Raw genomic sequence first — 22450 nt, forward strand, 5'->3', positions numbered from 1 at the left:
CTTCCGCACGACGTGTATACCGCGACGAGTTACACATTCTAATGCGTTCCCTATTAATTTGAGAGTAGCCATTAGTTGCTCGTCCCGGTGTATCGTGCCGACTATCTATCACCCTACCCGGCAATATTGTCAGAATTCAATAAAGCAAACGAGCTGTTGATTCAATACTCGCCAGCTATTGTCGTTGGGAGAACGCGATTGGATCCACTCGATCACGATGATCAAACTTCCAAAACGTTGAGTAGCTGCACGATGTACGTGCCCGACGAATACAGTGGTTAATCGAAGAACGCGAGATATCGCCTTGCGAAAAATCAACTCGCCGGTTCGCGACTTAATTGGCGTGGAGAAAAAATTCATCGTATGGATGGAATACTGGAACAGCGACGAATCAGTAAGCGATCTGTCTGTTCAACGGGGACACGAAAAGTAAGTCGCCGAAGAATAGCAGTCGAAAAAAGAAGGAATAAACGAAAGAACGAAGTGGCGATGTAATGGTAACTTTTGAAATTTACAACAAGCGAGGTAGATTTGCGACTTTGATCAATCTTCAAAATCGTTCCACCTACGACCGTCGTATAAAAAGAATAATCAGAGGTTGTTCGTGAATCTCGTAAAAGCTAACTGTCTAGAACAAACGGAAAGGAAATCAGGCTGACGTGCGCGAGACCGGAACCTCCACTGTTCCACCGCGTGATTCCGAAGAGGAGACAACGTTGAAGCAACGCTCCAGATTACGTTCCCCCGGCGGAGGGTCTTTTGACATCAACCGACTCGGTTCTTGACACACATCTCGGTGTCGTTAACAATATATCGCCAGCTTGCGCGTTCCGAAGTTACACACCGCAATTCGCGCAGAACGAAAACGCGGACGGCTGATGATATTCCGACGGCCGATATCACAAAAAGAAAAACGTGGAGGAGCGAAATGGAAATAGACGCAGAGCAGCATAGGGAGGGGAGTTCGTTTGCGGAAAAAATGGCTGACGAAACAAGGCCGAGGCGGGTTGTCCTTAAGCGTACAATCGCGTGCATCCCCACGCCGATTCCGTTGGCAGGTGCACCCGGCGCTGCTGTCCTACGTTCGCGCATTCATCGGCAAAATGTCGTTTCTCATCGCGTAGTTACATCGTTAAATGAATTCGCGAAAGAATTCGTACAGCACGGCAGCCGCTCCATTGTTTCTCGTCCCTTTGAATTCCGCAGCACGGTACGATTTTCGTCCCGTTTCTTATTCTCCGCGCTCGCTCTCGCCTACCTTTCCCTCTGCTTCGTCTTTGACCGTGTTTCCCGCGTCGCGAGTGCTAGCAGCGTTCATTGCGCGAAAACGTTGGCTCGTTGTCGAAAAGAATTCATCCAACGGAACACGCTCGTATCGTTCCACTTTGGTTAAATGGCTTCCGAGAAACGAAATAACCGGAGAAATAAAGTAAAGTTACTTATCTGAAACGGTCGATCAATTTCTTTCGGTTGTCGCGCGAATTGAGATGTCGCGTAACGACCCTTGGCGAACGTGTCGTCAAAGCGAATTAACCGGAGGGCATTACTTTCGACGGAAACGAGCGAGGCTAATGGAAGACAAACAACCGAGCCAGCCTGAGCAAGCTTCGCGCGCAGCTCCGCTTTGTTTGCGAGCAAAGTACGAGAAAAACGGAAGCATAGTGTCCGATACGGAGGATTCTGCGGTCCGACAACGGACGAAATTTCACGTCTACTCGCTTGGACGCTCGGTGTCCAAGCTCGCAGAAGGAGATCGCAACTCGTTATCGTCTGCCGCCCGCATATCAACCTCTCTCCCGTCCCTGTGGATTTTCCAGGAAATTCAAGCGTGTCTCCGCGAACAAAAGACGGTTGAAAGCGTGTACGCGGCGCAAGACATTTTCTGCAAACGCTGGCTGCAACGGTCGTCGAACGAATTCGTAAAATCGGGAGAACAACAAAGGCGGTATAACAAAAATCTTTTGTCCGCCGGTACTTGGCTGCTGGATAAATTGGAAGCGCGATAGCATGGCGAGCAGACTGTTTGATTACTAGGAAAGGAACAAAGCGGAAACGTGAATGTGATTTGAAACTCGCGAGAACCTGTCGATGCTCCGGTGTGTACCGCGAGAAGGGACAGATAGAAATTCATGGTGGATCGACGCGTCGAAAGTGGAAGAAATACGATATCCGGCAGAAACGAGTTTCGAGAGAAAGGAAAACGGGCGAACGAAAATTCGAGCAATTTCGCGGCTCTGTTCTAGAGATTGATCTTACGTCTGTAACCCTTTAATCTTGCCCGTGCTGCCTTTGTGGTCGAAGGTGTAAATCGCGTGGCCCATTCCGAACCGAAGGCAAGAGCTAACAATCCCGCGAGTCCGACTAAAAGAGTGAAACAGGCGATCGCGATAACCGGGCAGTCGGTGAATTTGAAATTCCAAGCAGAATCGAAGATTGTATTAGCCGGGGTCAGCAATATCGCGCTCTTATTGAATCGTTCTCTCCTACCGCGATACGAGTGAATACACGCGGCGGATGTCTGAAAAATAATCTAAACCGGATCGTTGACCGGGCCAGCTATCGGATTTGCGATGTTCTCGAGAACGTTCTGGTGAGTATTGGCCTGGTCATATCGAGCAGACGTGCCCATTTTATGTGCTTTCATTCTGTGTGTGTGTGTGTCTGTGTGTGTTGCGCTCCTCTGGTATTCTTATAAACCAAAGTGTCTCCGAAAATTCAAGCAGAACGGTATTTGCCTCGGAAAGGCTCGCAGCAAAATGTCATTCAAAAATCTCTCTGCTGATTGACAGATTCAAATAGGGAATTCGAACGTGGCACAGATTTGAAGAGAAGAAAATTTCCGTGGGTATACAACGTCGGTAGAGAAATTGTTGCAAAGAAAGAAAGTCTGCCGAGTAGAAAGGAAAGCCAAGATCAAAACTAAACGGTGGATAAAATTTCAGAGCCAGAGGTTTACGAAGCGCGGCGGAAAGCGACAGCGCCTCGAGTTGCATCGAGAAGGGGATACTCGCGCTCGGCCGGTTGTTTCCGTTGATGGAAGATTTCTCCCGTCGAAAACTCTTAGTTCTTTCTCTTTGTGGCGAAAATTCTCTTTGCGAGAATACTCGTTCCATCCTGTGGCAAGAGACGCTCTTAAAAAGACTCGCGAGCAATGGCCTGGTCGGGCGATGGTCTTATCCGTGAACGCGCGATACGTCTGCCATAAAACTTTAACGAGGATGATGTAAGGGCGCTCCGTTCTCTTCGAAAATTGCGCTCTTTCGCTTATGAGTGAAACACGGACGAAACAACCGTCTTGCAATCTCTTTGCAAACAGCCCGCAAAACGATTGCCATGTACCTGAATCTTACCAGCTTCGTACAAATCCGACTTTCGGTCGCTTCTCCGCTCGTTTGCCTTCGATCCTGCCGAGTAAAAGATGGACAGATAAAAGCCTAGATATCGTCGATGATGTTAAAATTCCGTTTCCCGGAGCTACGTCGGAGACATCTCATAAAAGTCGACTCGAAAGCGATGCAGCAACGGGAACGACGTGCTCTCGCTCGGTAGGTTCCGCGACGTGCGTGTGCGAGAATCTGGTCTCACTCTCTCCACCCTCGTTTCTTCTTCACTTCCACGAGACTCTTCCTTTTGCACGGTTTGCTAGATCTATTCAATTTACTTTTTCTAGCGACAGGAAGGAATCTACCCCAACAAAGGGAAAGAACGTACGGACTAGGAGCGAGAGGGTAAAGACGGTCGCAGATGGGGCACGAGCGGCCTAGAGAAGGGATAGAGAATTGTTGGCGAAAGGGGGGAAGAGAATTTCGCTGGGTAAAGCATCACGTGGAGATCCGTGGACGGTGCTTAAAGCTCAGAGGGTCCTTTGAAACTTCACAATTTCATTCTTCCAGACGTGGACGAGCGCGATGATTCCGCAAGGCTCTCGTCCGGATTTTTCTCTCGCTTCTTTGGAAGGCTACTTTTTTCCTTCTGTCTCAAAGGACATCGGCGTAGTCACGTAACCCGAATCATTTTACCCCGTTAGAGACGTATGGAACGCGCGAAACATCAGCTAAAATCCACTTACGCGATCCCGTAGCGTATTAGTCGTACGTCGGTGAAATACGAAATGATAAAGTTCTGCTCGAAGACGAGCAACAAAACCTGTCGAGGACACCGATTTCTCTCGGGATGGGAATGGCCGCGAGTCGATTCGTTCGTCGCAAGCGGTAACAATCGTTGTTAGAGCCAATAGAGCGGACCAGCTTCGCGTTTGAAACACGATATTTGGAAACGCAAATGGACCGACTCTGGACCGTGTTCAACGGTGTGAACCGTACGCGTGCGCGACCAGCCGAGCCGCAAACCCTCGCGAACAGATATATTAGGGCAATTATATCCGACTTAATTACGTACCGCCTCCGGTTCGCACCTATTTTCGAACACTGCCGATGCAAATTAGCATTGGATGAAAGCGCGTCCTCTCATCTTCCGGCAGCTCGAACACCTGTCCATCGAGGCGTTGCCCAAACGAGATACCAGATTTTTCTTCCATGCTGTTCACACTCGCTGAAAAAATATAAAGACATAAATGGACCACGCTCGAGAAAGTTTCATCGATGCGCCATCATCGTTTGTTCTAACTAAAATCATGTAACTTTCGTTCGTCGTATTTTTTCCGTGTGTAAAAGTGAGGTTTCGTCGTCCTGAATCGATACCGTAATTTTCCGTTTTTGAAAAATTATTTTACCCGTTTTATTCGCGGAACGTGCAACGGGGAACATCAGTGTGCCTAACGGCGCACTTTGTGATGTAATTGGAACAACGTTTCTCGACGAGAACCGGTCGTATAATTTGGTCTCCCGAATTTTTTTTCCCCGGGTGTCTCGCGGTTCCGACAGCACCGCGACCAGAGCAGATTAAAAGTTTCATCATTTGGTCGGCTTCCGTGCGAGCCTGCTCGAGTTTTCGCCGCAATTTTCGGAGCACGCTCGAAGAACGAACAACTCGTATTTCATACTTGAAATACGAGCACAGAGGATGGGGCAGAAGAATCCAGCGTGTTAGCCTTAATTAGCGCGCGCATGTGCAGCCAGTTAGCGCAGATAACTAGAATAGATTTTCAAAACTAATTCTCCTGCCGCTAAACGCGTTCATCGTTCGAGCAACGAGAACACGAGAGAGAGCAAGCGTAGCTGGTTGTCGTACCAAAAAGTTACACAGCCCGCGAGCATCGTTGTATTAAACGGGGGAAAAAAGTTGTGACACGGGAATTGTCGCGACAGGTACGATCAAAACGCGGACAAAGGCCGGTTGAAACGCCAGATCGAAAAAAGCCCTGTATCGATGTCAAAAATTTCAACACTCGACCGTAAACACGTCGAAGAGTGACGTATCAACATAGAGACTCGCGCGTGACGCGAAACAGCTGGTCGGGGCTATCTAAACGCATCCGCGACACCGATTGATGTTACATCGACAGGGATAATGGTATTCAAACAATGTTACACGCGTCAGAAACAGCCAACGGTAAAACTGTTTGTTATCGAGAACGCTTCGCTAACTATAGCGGGTCTCTTAATGAGAGATAATTCTATTCACCTGGAAAATTCGTGAAATAAACGCGCGACAAGCTTGCCTCGACTGCTACGCACTAGATATCTCCTGATCGAAAAACACCTCTCGCGTAAATGTTAATTTGCGAGGCGTTTAAAGGCCAAAAAGAAGAAATATCGTGGAAATTAATTTTGAAATATCGGCAAATTTCTGGAGTGGCCTGTTACGGTAAAAAGCTTAAACGATAATACAGTGATGTTGACTGTGTCGCATATACGCAAGTAGACAAGCTGGAAATCTTCCCATTGAGTTTTATTGTACCTTAACAACTTGCTCGATCTAGTTACCAGCGACGCTATTTCCAAATGAAATTCTCGACTTTATAAGGAAAAGTTAAGCAGCACGTTCGCATACTTCGGGGCACTTATTTTAATGATTCTGCCCTCGCTACAGCTTCGATTCATCAGGGGAAAAAATCGACAGACGTCGGTACCGTAACCAGACGGTGCACCTATTCACCGAAAACCTGTAAGTTATTTGAGAGGTAGAGCAAGGCAGAGAAATTTGTTGGAATTTCCAGAGATTGAGGTTTTCTCGCAACTCGCGGTCGAAGATCGACGCCCGGGTAAATGGATGCCGTCCATCGTGGGATCTTTTGGTCGCACACGAATACCAGCAACCGTTTTGGAAAATTCTCGTCGCACGATTGAGCCATGCAAGAGTAGATTTTGCATGGCAAGGCATCGACGATATTGGAGTGGAAGGACGAGCGCCGCGAAATTTCGAGATACAAGCCGGTCGGTAAATCGAAGAACCTCGCGTTTGTCGTGTTCACGACGACCGCGACATCCTGGCTGATAAGCTTTCCTATTTTTCGCCCGAAAAAGTTTTAGCGTTTTCGTCGAATCCCGTAAACGCGCGCAAAGTCGAATCGCACAAGCCAGAACGGAGAAACGAATTGAAACGCGGCTGCCGTCGAACCAAATCGATATAGCCGCGATTCAAACTCGATTCTCGCCTCATCTAAACTTTTCTCCTCTTTCGTTCCCGCCGTTGTTAACCCTGTTTCGCGCGACGAACTTTCGCATTCCACAAGATTGCTACAGAATGTTTTCCGCACCGGCGAGGAAGAAGCTCGCGCCACCGGCACAGAGATCAAACTTTCGCGATTCGACGCTGCCATCGAAAAACAAGGAAAACGACGAAGCCGGTCTTCAATTAACTCCGGATCCCGGCAGCATAGGTAATTCTCCACCTTTCCCTGCGCCTTTTCGCTATGAATATTCTTCCAACTAAATAAAAAGGACAAAACCGGGATCAAGGGAAATCCGGTGCAATTCGAGTATCTCGTCGCTTCCGCAAAATAACGCGATTCGCAAGTGCAATTTGTATCCGATCCCTAGCAAAGGGAAGCCGGAAACTTTGAAACGAGCAACACCGGTAGAAGATTAAAATTTCAACGCGATCTGCCGTTTATGCCTCGCTCTAATCGCCTCGTCTCGATAGCACAAAAAACTGGGCTACTCTGACCGCGAAATGTCTTCAGCTTGTTAGGGATTTAACGAGAAGAAATGCGTTGGATGAGGTTAAAACGGCGACGGGTAGTGGGTGAAAAAGCGAGAGAGGATAAAGCCGACCGTACAAGCTACTCGAGAGCTTTTCGAAGTTGAAGCTGCGCTCGGTAATACCGGTCCGAATGGTCGAGTACTAATCCGAGTGTAATAATGGTGTACGCGCTTGCAAGCTCATCGCACGAACGCGAACGCGCTCTTCGTCTCGCCATACCGCGCCACGTCGCATTCTGCCGCTTCGGACGCTATTACTCCGCTCTGACCGCTCTGCACGCTTTCAAACTCATTATACGATTTTTAATACATTGCACACGGCCGCTCTGTGCATGGTTCCCGCGGCTCTTTGCTGAATGTTGCTCTGAAACTGCTCTTTCGGGATTCATCACCGTGTCCGGCGCCTCTCGCGAATCCAAAACCCCAACGTTCCGAACCTACGAAAGAGCTGACGCTGTTCGATGATACTCTGTGCTCTCGAACGACTCGCCGACGACGTAGAGGTCAAGGAATCATCGATTTTCAACACGTTGTCTACGCCAGCAACGATCCGATACACCGAAAGTATGGAAGATTGTATCAGGTCATTAGGTCGTATTTCCGTAGCAGATGCATGCAGAGCTATGATTAATTGGTATTCGCGACGAGGCGCAAGATAGCGGCTAGATTCATTATGCATTACGGTTTGAACAACGACAAACGACAGTGAGGAATTACGGTCTGCCGCGGCATTACGCGGCTCCCTGAGAAATTTATAGGTTACGGTTCGGACGGATTCGCCAGCGAGAAATCGGCCAAGCATTCGACACTCTGTTGCTCGTGAGGCAGCGATTCTTTGACGTCGCGCGTCGTTCGATTTCTATGATTATCGGCAAAGGGGTGAACGGAACGGGAAACGACGAGGAAAAAAGGGGAGAATGTTTTAAGCTCTTCATAAATCCAACCGTTTCTCGCATCCTCGGCTTTCCTCCTTAGCAGCCGTTCCATTTGCATACTAAAGACTAATCCGCATGCAGGCCGATTGAAATGAAAATGCACGGTTTCGCCCGGAATCCACGATCCACGCCTCGCGAGCGCGAATATCATTTTCTCGCGCGGCGGACAAAGCTTTAGCAGCAGCCGATTTAATCGCGCGAGTAAACGAGGCCAAAGCTCGCGATCGTATGAAAGTCGACGATGAAAAGAAACGGGATAAAGAAGGAAGGAAAAATGGCGAGAGTAGAACAGGGAAGCGTCGTATCGACGAGGATCAGTTTTAGGGTCGCCGGAGGAGCTCGCGGAATTTATGCGCATTCCATTCCCAATGCTGACGAATATATTTTCTGTGATTTTGTTGCAGCGACAGCGGCCTGGCCGAGGCAGGAGCAGCCGTGTCCGATAGCTGGAGACTTCTGCATGAACGGTGGTACCTGCCTGTTTTTCGAGACCGTCGGTGAACCAGCATGCAGGTGAGCGAGCATCGATCGGTATTGCTTCTGCATAATTGACCGTTGTCGCGTTCCGAACAAACAACGCGTCGTACCCCCATCCACCCTCGCTCTTTCCCTATTTAATATTTCGTTAACGAACAACGAGAGCAGCCCACCATCGTTATCCACGATCCGTCGGATTATCAGATCTATCGACCCGTAAGAGGTAATCGCGGGTAAACGAGTCACGTTTCAACATCCACGAGGTTCCTCGCCTATTGGCAACACGCTGCCGCCCCAAAATATTGAAACAAACGACTGCGAAACGCTTTTCCCGTGTTCCCTTCTTCCCTCCTTCGTCCGCAAGACGGAAATACAAGCCAGCCGAAATTGAGTTTCACTTCTTGTTATCCTCTTTTCTCCGAACACCTACGGCCGCCGGGACGGTGCAGCGGATGAGATTGCGAAGAGGTCGGAGGAGATTTCGCGGCATGTTTGTTACCGATTTCGTGCAGCTCGCCAGACACGTCGAGTCTACTGACCTTTCGACCACTCGCGTTTCCTCTTTTTCCGTACCATTCGCACTCCAATTGCAATTGAACCTTTTCCTTCTTTTTCCGTCGCCCTCAACTTCCATCTCTTCTTTTCCCCATCCATTAAAGAAAACACCTTATTCTCGTTTCTCTTATATTCTATTCTCTCCAGCTCTGCCGTGCCCATCCTTTTCTTTTTCTTTATTTATCCACCTTCTCCTCCCCGTGCTCTCTCGTTACCGGAAAAAGGGAAGCTGTCTCTCAAGAGGCGGCGGACTTTCGCTAATCAAACTGTTTGCCCGTCGCAGGAATTAGAACGGTCATCCGCGTCTGCAATTTCGGTTATTTACTGCTTAGACCGCACATCCCAGACGTTTTTCCGCCCCTTTCTGCTCCCTTCGAAATACCAGACGGCAGCGGATGCCTTTCTTTCATGGTTGATTCGAACGCGTCGATCGAAAGGCGAGAGGGCAAAAGAACGCTCGAATGAGAACTTTCCTTGGGGTGGAGAAAAAATGAAGGCAACACGGTTGAATCGTTTTTCATAAAAAATTTCTTTCAGGTAAAAGCCTGCATTTTCATGTTCATCCGGCGCGTGTTACGCCCCTCTGACAGAATTCGTAGCCGGCTTCAGCCGAATTTTCCTACGACCCGTTGTTGGCACGATTTTATCGGTTCTTTCGAAAATTAAATTTCCCAAGTGGCCCCCGTATTCTCGCGCCCTGGATCCAGTCGATCGATCGCGCATAGGTTTAATTAAAAAAGTTCCACTCCCGATGATCGGTGATAGTTCCGCGAAATTAGCCGGTCGATTAATCGCGAAGGAACACGTTTTTTGGCGCGCGTTCTGCCAGTTCTTTCTGCCGGTCGAGTTACTTCTGTTCGTGTTAAAAATCACAGCCAGAAAAAGCGAGGGAGAAAGAAGAAGGGAAAGAGAGAGAGAGAGAGAGAGATAGGTGGAAAAAGTTGGCCAATATCAAAGCAAACACTCGCCGAGGCAACATTTCCCCCGATTCTGGCAAACACTCGACTCGTTAATTTCAACGAAACGAGTGGAAATGCGAGGCGGGACTACTTGCTTCTGCGAACCTATACGCGTCGCTATTATTCCAGCGACGTGGCCAACTTCCCGTCGTTTCCTCTTCGCTCTCCCTCGTTCTTTCTTTTCTACGCGTCGCGGAAACCTGCAAACGAAGGTTCAACTTTGTCGGACAACTACGCCGCGTGCCACGCCGCGCGAAAAAAAGCACTGCTCAACGGGTGACAATGGTCTTTTTGTCGGTGCGCTTTGACGTTGATTAGCCGCTCGTTAAATAAATTCGAAGGACGAGAAAGCCAAGAAAAAGGCGAGCAGCGCGGAAAGAGAACGGAGAGGCTAAAGGGAAACACTGTGGTCTATGGACGAGTCTCGACCAACACCGCACTGCCATCGGTTGACGAGGGTTTATTGGCTTTATCGAGGAATCAGGTCGTCCCCGGAGGAACATGGGCCGAGAAAAAAAAGAAACGTCCGATGGAAAGAATGGACAATGGACAAATGAGCGTACAGCGAGCATTGTCTACTTGCATGCGACCAACTAGGGCACAAACAGAACACAGATACACGTTCGTATTCTATTATTCGTACGACCATGGAAAATGAGTTGCTTCGTACGAGAAACGCGAGTCCCATAAATACGAAATTTTGATAGCGACTCTTTCGGTAAGCGTTAGTTATTAGGTCGTGCGTACGTTTCCACGCGAGATAAAGGATGTCGTTTCGAATTTGCTGAATTGGACCGCCGCGCGAATCTTCCTTCCTCGTGGCACCGGCTGCAACTCTACGTATTCCTTTCGGTTGTTCATAATAAATCACAGCTCGTATCTCGGGAATCCTCGATTTATGGATTTCCAGTGACTCGTCTTTTCGCGGAATAAATTTTCCCTCGCGACCGTGATTCCGATAAACTCGCTATAACCCAGCTCGAAATCGTCGTCGGTAAGAAGCAGCGCTAAAGGGCAAGAGAGGAGCAAAGACGCGTACGACCTACTAAAAAGCGAACAGGATCGTCTGGATCGACGATCGAGAGTACAGAGAAGAAAGGTGGAGAGTGGCTCGCAGGGTCGATGGCCCAGTTTGAAGTCGTACCGCAAAATTCGAGCGCGTAGAACCGACGATAGTCGGTGTCGCGAATCGAGCATCCAGTTTATCGCAGCTGGGTCCCATCGCTGCTGCCTCCACCACCCTTTCCAATCCCTTTTGCAGTCAGCCTCGCGGCACTTCACCAAAATACACGGCAAATGCAAAGCTTTCGCGCTCACCCAGCTCTGGGAGGATGCTCGTAAATCTCGCTGCTCGAGACACTTCATCTCGTACCCTCGATCCATTCAATTCCCGCCTCCACCTGTACAACCTGTGATTCCAGACGAGGACATTTGCCACGAAGACTCGGATATTCTGATATCGAAAGACGCCGAAAACCAAGTGCTTTCTTTTCGCTTTGATTTATTCCACGGCGAGACTCTGTCGCATCTTTCCGCCGATTTCTCATCGGAACGTTTTAAAACGTACGTGACAAAAGCGAACGAGGAAATTTCCCCCGACCAAGTGAATTCCATTCGCGGCCAAGCCGTTCAACGCCTAAGTGACAGGTAAGCGAGTGCAACGAGGTTTCGTCGCATAAAATACGCGCATGGTGCGTGCACGCTATTCCCTGCTATTATATGGCGTACATCGATGAAACACTTGAAACGCGTATTTCTATCGAAATATCGAATGTCGGATGGTACAACGGTCGATCCATCGTTGAAGGGAAATTCGACAGCAGAGATCGCCAGGATAATTCGAGAGAGGTCGAAAAGCTGACGCGCTGCGATAACGCAATTCGCGACAGATAAGTTGGGTAAAAAAACGGATTATCGAAGTGAAACGACTAGGTCGTCCCGACCTGTCTGGCAGGAGCTGACAAGGAAGGAAGAAAGGACGCGAAGAAAGAGCGAGAAAAAGCCCCTGATATCCACTGCTTGGCGCTGTCGGCCTCTCGTGCTGGCTTTTTTCTTCGTCGAGTCGTTTCCATATAACCCTGGCCCATATACGACAACTGACGACCGCGTCTCTCGAATCTCAACCTGCATACGCACAAAAGCTGTCGCGCAAAGTGGACCGACGCGACGCATAGCTGGTACCGCCCGCTCGCCACCGAATCTCTCCGGATACGAATTCTTCCTTTTTAGATGCTCGTTATTTTAACGGAAAGAGCCGAGCTTTTGTATGAAAATGTAGACCACGCTACGACATCGACCGACTTCAAAGCTGACATTTTCTATACGCTATCGTGCTAACAGCGACATCCGCGACAGCCGACGGTTCGATCTGCTAAACGGATCGATGCGTTTAATCGATGGAGATTCTTAGCGAGATATCTTTCGTCTTTGAAATCGTCATACCGAACTTAATCCCGAGAATGGATCGCGTCGATGGATAAAGAGACCGCGTTGTAATTTGCAGATTCGAAGCGAGAAAAACGAAGGGTTGATGCGTCCGATTTATCCAGCTGCTGCATTGTACAAAACGGGACAAAAGTGCGGAGGGACTAAAGAAACCGACTAAAAAGTTAAAATAATGGATGGACAGATTCGCGAGACGCGTAAAGCGTGCATTTTCGGCGTTTTACTTGGCCCATATTTTTCATGAGTTGCAAGGAAAAAAAGAGGAAGAGTGAGCGAGCGTTGTCACATCTAATACGACGCTGTTAGTTTGCATTACGTTGGAGCAACGGTTTATAACGCGCCCCCTGTCGTCCCGCTGTTTGTCTTCGCGTTTTTCCAGGGCAAATACGCAACTTCGGGCGAACAGATCTAATGGAACGGAACAAAAGCGAAAGAAAAAAAGCACGTCCTCGAGAGGAAACAATAAGAATCAACGGAGAAAGCGGCGGCGGCCTCTGAACGGCGCTATGGACGTCTTAATAGAACTCGAAATCCCGCTTAGAGTTGTGAGTAAAATCGCATATACCTATACATTTAAATTGGAGTTTTCGTTTGAATTTCATGTAGGCGTTAAATTAAAACCGATGAAAGCTGGCGCACGGCTTCTGCTAGCGAGTCCCGCTTTTCGTTTCCCTTTGCCGCGGATTCCGTTCGCGCTCGTTTGAAAAGGCTCGCTAATAAAGACGATGAAAATTACGGGGCAGATGAGTCTTTTTAAAAGGAAAATAACTTTGGAAGAAGATTACGTCGATGCGGCAAAAGGGACGATCCGCCAGCGTAGTGGCGTAGTATCAAAATTCCATCAACGATTTCTCTTCAAATTTCCGAGCATAATAAGCTCGGTGAAATCGCGGCGGTGACGTTCATACGAAACGATAACGACACCGCGAGACAGTGCATCAACGTCGGCGAAAAATTAATCGGGTCGCGAGAATTCATTAGTACTGGAAATTCAATTAATCTACTCGTGGTTTCTGCTCGTTTCTGCTCGAGATGCTTCGGCGATTCACGACACGTGGTACGCGGTCGCGTGTCTGCCACGAATAACGAGAGAAAAATGAAACGTACGGGTAAAGTAAAATCGCACGAGTTTACGTGTCTGCTATAACGTTCCCGCTGGAACGCAACGAGAGGAAGCTTCCAGCGAAAGAGCTCGTGCTGCGGAGTTACAGGGAACGAAGAGCAGTCAGACATCGGATTCCTTGACGACCGCAAGACGTAACGTGCAGACCGGCTCGGCGTTCAGGGACATTTAACATTCAGACCACGAGCCGGAAACGTTCGAAGCCGATCGGCGATTAGTTTGGCATAGTTTGAACTTTCGGAATGCGATCACCATTCGTTTCCCGGCCTCTGCGTATATTCTCCAATCGTGACTACCGTAAAACTCCGACTTTAATCTCGCCCCTATCCCGACATCTTAGATCCGCGTATTCGAGAGAACAATTCCCAGAAACCGACGGAGAGGAGGACGAACTCGAGCTGTCCTAGTTGGTCCACTGCGATCACGTAAAACCGCGAAAATACGAGGCGCTCGGCCCCAATTTTCCGGAACTGCCTGAGAAACCACTAGCTTATTGTCTCTTCGGGTGAACCGAGTGCCGACTAAATTCAACGTGTCTGCCGCAGACGGTTTACTACGAGAGGAACGATCAGGCTCCGCATTCCCACGCGGTAGAAGTGCCGTGTCCTCGAGACGCGCGGACGTGGAACCCGTACTTCCGAAGAACCGCGGAACGCGTCGCTTTGACCGAGAAAACGGTTAATGCGCGAACACCGCCCATTCGTAGCCGGTCCTTCGCGTTAGTAATCGAGTGTTCGCAAGAGCGCCTCGAAATGCCGGAGTCGGGGAAACTCAACAGCAGCCCTTTCAACCCCTATTTACAATGCAACGGCCTCCGTAATTTACCGGGCGAGCAGTACGCGAACCGATAAACGCGCTGCTGTATTGCCTTGCTCCCGGCTTGACAAATACAACGCTTACGCACATATATAGACGCGAGCACGGTTTATGGGGCCACGTAATACTCTCGCGAAATAGTTACAGCTCGTATCGAAACACGAAGGTCTCGCGACGATTTCGCCGACTCAATTAACCGCTTGGTAGCTTACTTGCATCGTAACGCCATTCCCTTGAGGTTACAACCGCTGCTGCGGTCTAGATTATTCTTGCCAAGGAAATTTTAATTTTCATACGTGTCGGGAGATTCGTCTGCTCGTTAAAGAAGAGCTGCGTGAAAGACTTGGTGTTGGTCTTGCGAGACCTACCAATTATATGTGCGCGTTCGTAGTTAACGTAATCTACCTTCTCTGTATGAATTGCAAACGCTAACACCCTTGTTTCCTGAGCGATGAATACATTAAAAATAATGTCGGCGATAAAAAAGTAATAATAATAATTATCGGAAGGTTGAGCAAGTAGGACATTGTAACGCATAGTGGCACGTGATGATTATGAAAATTTTTTGTTGGATAGCCGATAGGAACGCGTCGAACATCCCCATATACCGTTTGCCTCCTATCGTCCCTCGTATCGAACGTATAAATATCGTTCACGTGACACGGTGTACGAGCCCTGCAATTGCGGGAAACACCCTCTAGAAAACACATCGGCTTGTCTGAAAATCAGCCTCTCGTGCTCTGGGCGACATAAATTTCTTCTACGTCTGAGATATAAAAAATATTGCCACGGGAAGGGAAACGAGTTTATCGTTGCGGGAACAGAGAGACGATGGATTCGTAAAGCCACGAGAATTCTGATTTAGTTTGCGGAACGATTCTACCTTCTGCCACGATTTATTCGGGCAATACGCGTGGATTTCTCGACGGTCAGATCCTCCAACTTTAAAAAGGTCCTTTGTTTTTTGTCACGGCAAACTTTTCCAACTCGATCGACGAGAGAAAAGTGGTTTCCGTAAGCTGATTTGAAGGCGCGTTACACCGCGCCACGCTCAAAGTACAAAAAGCTTCGTTAAGCCGTTCAGAATCTCGAAACACTCGCCGAAAAACCGGACCAACTCGTAGGCAAGATCACCATGACGCCTGGCCACGGAGAGGCGCGTTTCTTTGTGTCTTCACGGGGGTGAACCTCGTTAAAAGTGAATCGAGTCCCTCGTGAAAACTTAAGTAACCGGTTCTTCCGTGCAACCTAATAATTCATCCTGAGGGTTACTTTTCCGTATCTTCGTGTTGAAGGTAGTGATGGGCATTCATGCCTCTTCCGTCTCGAGCAATTTTCTTGCGTAAAAATTCAAACGTCGAAGAAGATCGTAGAATCCGAAAGACCTCGATGTTTCTCGGTCAAACTGAAATGGAAATTTTAATGAACGTAACGGATAGAAAGCGTCTGAATTTGGAAGGTGTAGTAACACCTTGAAATCGAATCGGATCGTTTTGAAGCTGTCGCTATCCGGCGGAAGCTCTTTTCAATCTTTGCGTCGTAGGTTGGTTCGACGAAAGGCGAGGTTTTGCAGGTCCAAAGGGCGGCTTATGAATGGGCAATTAATCCACGAAAACCACAGGCACGTCACCCTCGGTGCTTGCGTGCTCCGTTACGCCGCCGTAAGCCACCTAAAATCCAGTCGTCCAGCCGCCATCGTACACTGTATTATTCAAGGAGCGCCGCTTTGCATCTCCTCCCTTTCCCTTTATTTCTCTCTCCCTCTTTCTGATAATGATTTATTTATCCATGCAGCATACGTAAATAAGAGACACACATTAGCCGCAACTAAGCCGGTAGCCGTATATTGCTCTGGAAAGGGAGCGAGATTATCTTTGCGACTCTTAATGATGTTACGTGATATCTTTACTCGGTCGAAGCTTCGGGAAGAGCTACGGGGTCCGACGCAATGAAATATTGGACGTTCTCTTTGTGTTGTTCTGTTTGCGAATTCACCAGGGTTACCAAGCGACATCTCTACAACTGTGATACGTCCCAATGTAGCTCGTCAAGCGACCAATGGGGATGAAATTAATAAAAGCGCGACGCGCATAAGCGTTCAAATTGCGAGGATCCCTTCATGCCCCAAACAGCCGTACAACACGCCAACTCGTGACATATAATTAAACTATCATCTCCATATTCATGCCGGCCAAAGCAAACTTCCATACTCATCCATATACATTGCTAAACAATTGTCGGTCACCTATTTGCATTTAGGTTACAGTCTTCATTAACCGGGCCGGTGCTCGCACATTAAAACGCGAAAATTTTTATGATTCTCTCTATTCTCCCCTTTTCTCTCTCTCTCTCTCTCTTTCCTCTCGCGCGTGTATCGCGTTCGTAGTGTCGTTGACTTTTAAAAAATTCTCGCGAATCACGCCAAGCTCCCTTATCGATATCGACGTTCTAGCAACCCATTTCACCGCAAAGAAATCCGCACATTGTATAGCCTCCTATCGCCTACAGACGACGTTCCCCTAACTGCGAGAGAGAGAGAGAGAGAGAGAGAGAGAGAGAGAGAGAGAAGCGGAAGAAAAAGGAAGAGAAACGGAACGCAAATCGAAACGTCAGTAGTGAATGGCGCTTCAGTAACTCACTCGATGTACCCCTAACCCGATCCACTTAGTCGACCCCCGGTACGCGCGTCGCGAGGAAATCTTCGACGCGTGTCGGCGACACTCTCTCCTTTTGCCGGAATCGGCTTTGCGAAAACTTCAGCCGCTGTGGAAAATCGCTGGGAAGGATGTCGCGAACGCGCAACCGACACGATAACGCGTTTTGACACGTAAAACTCTGGCAAATCGGCACTCGCGCTCGTTTCCACGTCGCACCAACGACGAAAATATACGCTGGGATGGTCGAACGATGGAAGAGAAGGGAACTACCGGTACGACGAACAACGACGAAAAAGAGTTACGCTCCTGTCTGAACGTGTCGTGTCTTCTCGCGAAGATAAAATAGAGCTTCGTCTCACCTCTTGGCGTCCCCTTGCCGTTTCTGGTTTCGCGCAAAATCTTTGTCGTCGCTGCCTTTTCCGGACTCGCGGCCAACCTAAACAAGTCGCTATCGTTCACAGCCTTAAAACTATATCGAACGGTTGTCGCGATTTTCCGGAAGACACGCGACTAAAATACCTACCATGTCAGTCTTTCGACGTTTCCTTTACATTATAACGCGCTTCCTTCTGTCGCAAATATTTATATCAAACGTTGGAATTTATTTCGATTCAGCAGCGCAATGATATCAATCGAAAATATCGAGCGGCCCAATAATTCGAGCGCTGTAGAGAAACTGTGAGAACATCCTCCGCCACATTTTTTCACGGCACAGAGGTGGCTGTGGGGGAAATTTTATTGCGTCGTGGAAAAACGTCGGCCTGGCATTACGGCGCGTATTGATTTCTCCGCAGGGCAGAAAAATAAATAACATAACTGGCAGGGCGAAATTAAAGCCCTCCGCTGAGAGAGGTCGCGCGCGCGTCGATGATTTTGATCGCGTCCGGGGGAAATTTGCATGAAGAACGCGCGACGACTAGCGACCAAACGCAAAGCCGCGAGCGCGAGGTGTCGGTGTCTCGCGTTACAGTCCTGAACTCGTCTTCTTCGCGAAGAGAAAATAAAATTTTGCCTCTCTGAGCTCGTCGGTCGCGCGGAAGCTCGGATCAAGCTTTTTTTCTCGCGACGCGGTAGCACGGCAGACAAGACGGTACCGTGGCCACGGCTAGCCAAAACATTCGAGACTTGATCGCGAGCCAAAAATCTCATCGCACCGCCAAAAAGATACACCTGGCCCATGGTGGAGAGCGTCGAGTCACGGGAAAAGGAGGGAAACGATTCTATTTTTCTCGATCTCACGCCCGGCTTTCGTTCGCCCGGCGCAGCACGGCGCCATCCTAACCCCTCGCGCGCTGCTTCTCGACGTTTCACGTATTCTCGCGTGGCGGTGAATTCGCGCCGCACCGTGTCGCATCGGCCGCGATCAATTCCATAATGAACGGTAGCCTGCTTTCAACCAGATGTCTGTAATTATCAGAATACGAACGTCCCTCGCAATCGTTCATTCCCCTTTAAAAAATCGATCGCTCTACGGGATACGATCCATTATTCGCCGCTAATATTTACAAACCTGTTTTTACCGAGTCTGTCGCTCTCTTCGCCCGACGAACTTTTATTAATATTGGGCGATATCACCGTGATCGGCATGTTCATCGACGGTCATGCATTTCGTGTGCATTTTAATAAATTCAAAGCTCGGCCATTGGAGCCGCACGTTAACGCACGCTCGAACCCTTTGTGCACGTATTTTCCTCGCAACGCGGCTCGCGTATTCCATTATCATAGATTCCACTGGCAGATGCCACGGGACAACGTTCGTTGATCTCTACGCGTGCTTGTCCTTTCGCATCGACGAAATTCGATACTTTTGCGAAAACAATTTTGAAATACGTATCTACAGCTATTCTTTCGCAAAGTAAAAATTATGAGAATGAGAAAATGTTATTCCCGAGTGTTCGAGAGAGATCGTATACTTTGTTACGACTCGAAATAACACGCCTTCCTTTTCTATCTCTGAACTTCGGCGTAGCTCATGGTTCATAATTTAATTAAGGATTACACCAGAAAATGAGAATCGTAAGCATGCACCGTTCCACGCGAAGTCGCTGTATGTATTTCTCCCGAAGGTGTGTAACTCCTCGAAAAAATCTGAAAAAAATGGAACAGCCGCGTTGAAAGCTTCTCCGAGCTTTCGTCGGTCTTTGTTCAGGAATGGAAAATACGGCTACTGACCGAACGTTACTAATCCATCGGATTATCGTCGAACGATCGCTTTCTTCGCGCTTGATTTATACCGGCACGCTTGCCGGTAAAGATAGATTTACACCTCGTGAAGTTTAAAAGCACCTTCCTACCGGCTCAATGTCCCTCGGGCTAGATTATATCGATGTCGAATTACGTAAGCTCTCCATCATCCCCCTGCTAACCCCCTGCAAGCCATCGCGAATGCGAGAAAAAAGAATAAGGGAAGGGAAAAAAGCATTTTAACAAACGATTAAAACCAAGATAGCGGAACGAATTTTCCTTATTCTCGAATATCGAACGCGTGCCGCGAGCGATCGTATTCGATTTATTTAATTCTCCTGTAATAATGAAACATTCTGGGAATAAAAAGAAGTCGTAGTCATACGATTCTTATCTTTACGACGAGCGAGCTCTAGTCAGCGCTTTCGGCTTCTCTCGATCAGAGAGACCATTCCGAAGTAAAAAGCTAAAGTATAAAAAAACATAGAACGATAAAGCGGAACGCACGGGAAGAGGTTCCGCGGATAAATCGATACGGTACAGCCGATCGAGGGTCGAAACGAGTAGATTTTAGCTTTCGACGAACGAGTGTCGCGCGACGGAAAAACAGAGGCAAGCGCGTCGGTGAACATCGAGAGGAGCGAATAAATTTTTTGAGGCGACAAAGAGTAACGCGGAACGGAAAGGGGGACGCCGATGGACGACGCGGGGTCGAAATATAAAAAGAACTTGCGACCCTTTTGCCACTCGAGATACGTGCAACTCCGATACGAAATTTATAGTCGAATTACAGCTGGCTACCGGAGATAGTTGTCCGAAACCAGAGGAAAAAATGAATCGACAACCAGACGAAACAAATCTGTTGGACCTAATAAAAACGGAAACGGCTGAATATTCCATCGTGCCGCATGCCCTCGTAGCATCGAGGCTGGTTTCAAGTTGGTGCATATGGCGTTTTCCTTTCGCGCGATCGTTCGAACTGTCGAAATAGAATCTGATAAAGGCAGACCATGAATGAGTTTTCGTTAACGCAGATTCCAGTTAGATCGCAGCGTGAGCTTACGAATATTATTTTTGAATCCAATTCTGAATGGAGTTGGCGGTCGTAAATCCGGCCGAAAAGGATTCGCGTAACCGCGTCGCACCGATTCTCCGCTGATTCCGGTCTCTAAAAACCGTCTGTCTCGAAAAATCGATAGATTCGACAGTTCGATCGAACGAAATCGTGACACTAGTACGATATTTATATCTTGACCATCGATCAGGATTTATTATCGCACAATATATAAAATTAAAAACAATTCTGTCGTAAATTTCTGCACGACCATCGTGCAATTAAATCCATTTTGGCGTCAACTACCGACAATGCCAAGAATATATTCGCTTACGCGAGCATGGTTTTTGGGACCTTGCGACAAAGAAATTTCAAACGGAGACACGAAGAAATCGAGGAAACGCAGAGGTAGGCGATAACGACGATTCGCAAAGGCAGAGCAAAACATTGGCAAGTCGAACCGGCAAGGCGGCACCGTTAGCAACTTAATTAATTAACGTGCATCCCTCCGCATTGCTTGCGCGTTTTACACTCGAAACGCTGACTAATGGCTCCGCTGATTAATACCCCTTGCAGATGTTACGTAGCGATCTAAACATTAAGACCACAATGTCTACAGTCGATTCAACGATTGAATTATCATGGACAAACTACCAAAGTATTAAAACGTACGCGGCGCTCGTGCCATTCTCCACGCCGTGCATCCGGATTGGCTTTGAATAACAAGTCGCTCCCGTCGGCCGTTATGAATTATGCATACATTGCAAATCTAAAATAGATTGAAAAGATATTCGCAATCGATATCGAAACTTTCGTCGAGGAAACCAACTGAACGATTATCCTTTTGATGATAATACCTACGAACTACTTAGGTCGACTAGAGTTTCCAAACTGTGTCATTTTATTTATCGACGAGGAATAGTTTGCCAAATTATGATCGATACTCACGTTACGCTCGATATATGTATTTCTGTCATTAACGTTCCAACTAGAACCGATATATATATATATATATATATTGTCCATCATCGTCGAAGGACATACTCGCAAACGACGTTAAAAGCGGAAATTGAAAAGCATACGGGAGCAATAATTAGCGGAAGCGTCGAGTTGGCGAGGAGAACGGTAAACAACCGTCTCGATTTTATCAATATCTCGGTCGGCGAAGATAACTTTCCGGGTGGATATGTTGACCCAGCGATCGGTGGCGACTCTCTCGGGGCGAAATGTGTAAGGAAGGTTATATAGGAGAGCGAGCGGGGTTTGAAAAGTTAGTTCTGGTGACATATGTGGCCAACACATGTAGAGACGGAAGTTGAGCCGGGATCGGCTAGGACCAGCTAGCTGCGGGCTGCGTGACATTTCCACCCCGTAACTACCTCGAACCGTCGTTTAAGGAAATAGAGCTGTCCGACGCAAACCTGCTTCTCGCCACGGCAACTGGCTTTCAAGGTATGCCAATAAATAGTAATCCAAGGTAAAAGATGCGCAAACCAAGACAAGTCGAAGATGAAAACCAGACATCGTCGTTTAGCTTCTTATTTGATCAACGCTATATGCTCGTTTATTTCGACTAGGAAATGCTTGATTTTGAATCTGAGAGTTGCAATTGCAAAATTTCAATTGAAAATTAGCCTAGTATAACGATAAAAGCGATAAAAAAGCTAATAACGAAAAAGAGTTAAATCATCGCGTTCAACGCTCCATCCTTAAAACTGATAACATTAATAGTCACGGAAAGAGGTGTTTGCTTATTTTGCTGTGTTTCCAACATGCACGTACACACCGATACGCAGATATTGTCTGTTTAGAAGGCAAAAACATCAGCGTCATTCCGGATTTTAATATCGCTTTACGGGGTACGAAATTAACCGGAATCGGTATCGAGTTCGGTGAACGCGTAAGTCGGCCACGGGAAAATGAATAATAATGAGGGAAAACTCGACGTGGTCTCGTCCACGAGGGTAATAAACGGAAACTTAATCAAACGACTCGTCGCAGCCAGACCAATCCGATCGAAGTGCTTTTCTATGTAGCGTGCGACGTTCCACGGCCACCGATTTTTCAACGCGGATTTCCACTGGATTTCGATCAGTCACGGCCAGCCATTCGAAGTAATTAATCGGTTTCCTGATGCGGCCT

General features: G+C 47.9%; 1 protein-coding gene across 3 annotated transcripts in view; it reads left to right on the plus strand.

Moving 5' to 3' along the window:
• The window catches only part of LOC132908768 (protein vein), a 198673-nt gene that overhangs the window by 146939 nt on the left and 29284 nt on the right, over positions 1-22450 (plus strand). For all 3 annotated transcript variants that reach the window (XM_060963091.1, XM_060963093.1, XM_060963094.1), the window contains one exon: positions 8443-8551. In XM_060963091.1, the coding sequence (XP_060819074.1) occupies positions 8443-8551 (109 nt within the window). The remainder of the gene's footprint in view (positions 1-8442; positions 8552-22450) is intronic.

The sequence above is a fragment of the Bombus pascuorum genome, chromosome 7 (assembly GCF_905332965.1).
Source record: "Bombus pascuorum chromosome 7, iyBomPasc1.1, whole genome shotgun sequence".
NCBI classification, from domain to species: domain Eukaryota; kingdom Metazoa; phylum Arthropoda; class Insecta; order Hymenoptera; family Apidae; genus Bombus; species Bombus pascuorum.